Here is a 2,073-nt window from a genome sequence, read left to right on the forward strand (position 1 = left end):
AGAAGGACATTGTGAGGAACAGGAAGATGTTGGTGGGACAGGAGACCCAGCCCCAGAGATACTTCCAGGACCTTAGAACAGCTAGACTGGAAGGACTTAAAGTTGGGGTGAAAAAAATCAAAATCGGGGCCCTGGGGCTGGGATGTCCCATCTGGGGTGGGGTCTGGGAGCCCTGCTCACGTCCATGCGCTTGCTCTCGTAGAAGTCGGCCGAGCGCCGGTCCTTCACCATCTTCTCGATGATGTCCCCGCGGCTCCAGCCATCAAAGACCACCTTGCCATGCTGGTAGCCCACRTCCTGTGGGGAGAGTGGCCCACTGGCTGGGGCAACCTGATGGGGCRCCTAGGTAGCCCACACGAGGGCCAGGACAATCTACGCAATAGTGTGGGCAAGCCACACAATTATGGGGGCAACCTAACCAATGACCAGGGTACCCCACGTGATGGTCTGGGCCACCCAACCATTGAGCAGGGCACCTACACAGAGGTTGGGGCCACCCAACTGTTGACTAGGGCAAGTCAACTGATGGCCTCAGTACCCTCAATGAAGGCCAAGACACCCCAAGGGAAGACCTGGGCACCCCATTTATGGTTGGAGGACCCCAAACTAAGGCCAAGATACCCCAAGGGAAGACCTGGACACCCTGTTTATGGTTGGAGGACCCCAAACTAAGGCCAAGATACCCCAAGGGAAGACCTGAGGACCCCATTAACGGCTGAGACATCCCAAAGGAAGGCCAAGACATCCCAAAGGAAGACCTAGGCATCCCATTTATGGTTGGAGGACCCCAAACTAAGGCCAAGGTCCCCCAAATGAAGACCTGAGGATCCCATTTATGCTTGGAGGACCAAACCAAGGCTAAGATCCCCCAAAAGAAGACCCCAAAGGAAGAAATGAAGACCATTAATGGTTAGGACGTCCCAAAGGAAGACCAAGACACCCCAAAAGAAGACCAAGAAACTCAAAGGAAGACCAAGAAACCCCAAAGGAAGACCCAGACACCCCAAAGGAAGACCCAGRCACCCCAAAGGAAGACCCAGGCGCCCCACCCGCCACCCTCCCCCTGCCCAACTCACGTAGATCTCGTCGAACTTGCCGAAATCCATGGTCTTGAAGCGGTCGATGGGCGGCCGGATGTACTCGCAGTAGGAGCTCGACTTGACCACCTCCAGCTGCCGCACGCACGACACGTAGGCCAAGCGCGACTGGATCTCGGCCATGTCGGGGACCTACGGCACCAGGTGCTCAACGGGGGTCCCCTCCAGCACCCTAGGGTGCCCTCACCGGTGGGCACAGCGCTCCCCACCTTGACTTTTTCAGCCCAAGGGTTGAGGCGCTTCCAGAGGAGCCACCACCCCGAGAGGCTGTCCCCGTAGTTGCACAGGTCGGTCTCGTCCTGGCTGCCCACGTCGATGGCGATGACCGTCTTGGCACCCATGTTGCGGGCGATGTCGGCTGCGGGATGGGAGAAGAGCCGGGCGTCGGGGTGGCTCGCCAGGCACCGGCTCGGYAGCACCCAAGGGTCCTCTCCAGGTCCCCCAATGAGAGCGGGGTGGGGAGATGGTGCGGGTGGCACCTCGAGAGCGAGGTGGCCCGCAAAGCCGTGGTGGCACCTGGTGGCATGGAGTCCCATAGGTGGCAGCAGCAGATTGAGGGGACATGGTGGCTGGGAGAAGCGAGAGAGATGATGATGGATCTATGGTGGGATGGAGCAYCCCAGGAAGGTGGCCAAGGTGGGCACCCATGGCCACCCAAGCACTGAGGGTGTCCAAAGAGGGCACCCAGTGCCAAGATGTCCCCAGTGCTGAGATGCACCTGAGCACCAARGATGCTCCAGAAGGGCACCCGGTGCCAAGATGCCCCCAGTGTTGAGGACACCGCAGGAGGGCACCTGATGCCAAGAGGCACCCAAGCACCAAAGGTGCCCCTGGAAGGTGCTAAGATGCACCCAAGGGTGGCCAAAGAAGGCCCTTGATGCCAAGATGCACCCAAGCACCAAAGGTGCCCCTGGAAGGTGCTAAGATGCACCCAAGGGTGGCCAAAGTGGGCACCTGGAGCCAAGATGCACCCAAC

General features: G+C 59.4%; 1 protein-coding gene across 1 annotated transcript in view; it reads right to left on the reverse strand.

Annotated features, from left to right (window-relative positions):
* Positions 1 to 180: 180 nt before the first annotated feature.
* PNPLA6 (patatin like phospholipase domain containing 6) overlaps positions 181 to 2,073 on the reverse strand; it is a gene marked incomplete at its 3' end in the record, with an annotated part of 14,287 nt that continues 12,394 nt past the window's right edge. The window contains exons 28-30 of the mRNA XM_026048519.1: positions 1,307 to 1,455; positions 1,077 to 1,229; positions 181 to 297 (exon numbers count right to left, since the gene is read on the reverse strand). Coding sequence (XP_025904304.1) covers positions 181 to 297; positions 1,077 to 1,229; positions 1,307 to 1,455 — 419 coding nt within the window. The remainder of the gene's footprint in view (positions 298 to 1,076; positions 1,230 to 1,306; positions 1,456 to 2,073) is intronic.

Source organism: Nothoprocta perdicaria, unplaced genomic scaffold (assembly GCF_003342845.1).
Source record: "Nothoprocta perdicaria isolate Ctin4 unplaced genomic scaffold, notPer1 scaffold_545, whole genome shotgun sequence".
In the NCBI taxonomy this organism is placed as follows: domain Eukaryota; kingdom Metazoa; phylum Chordata; class Aves; order Tinamiformes; family Tinamidae; genus Nothoprocta; species Nothoprocta perdicaria.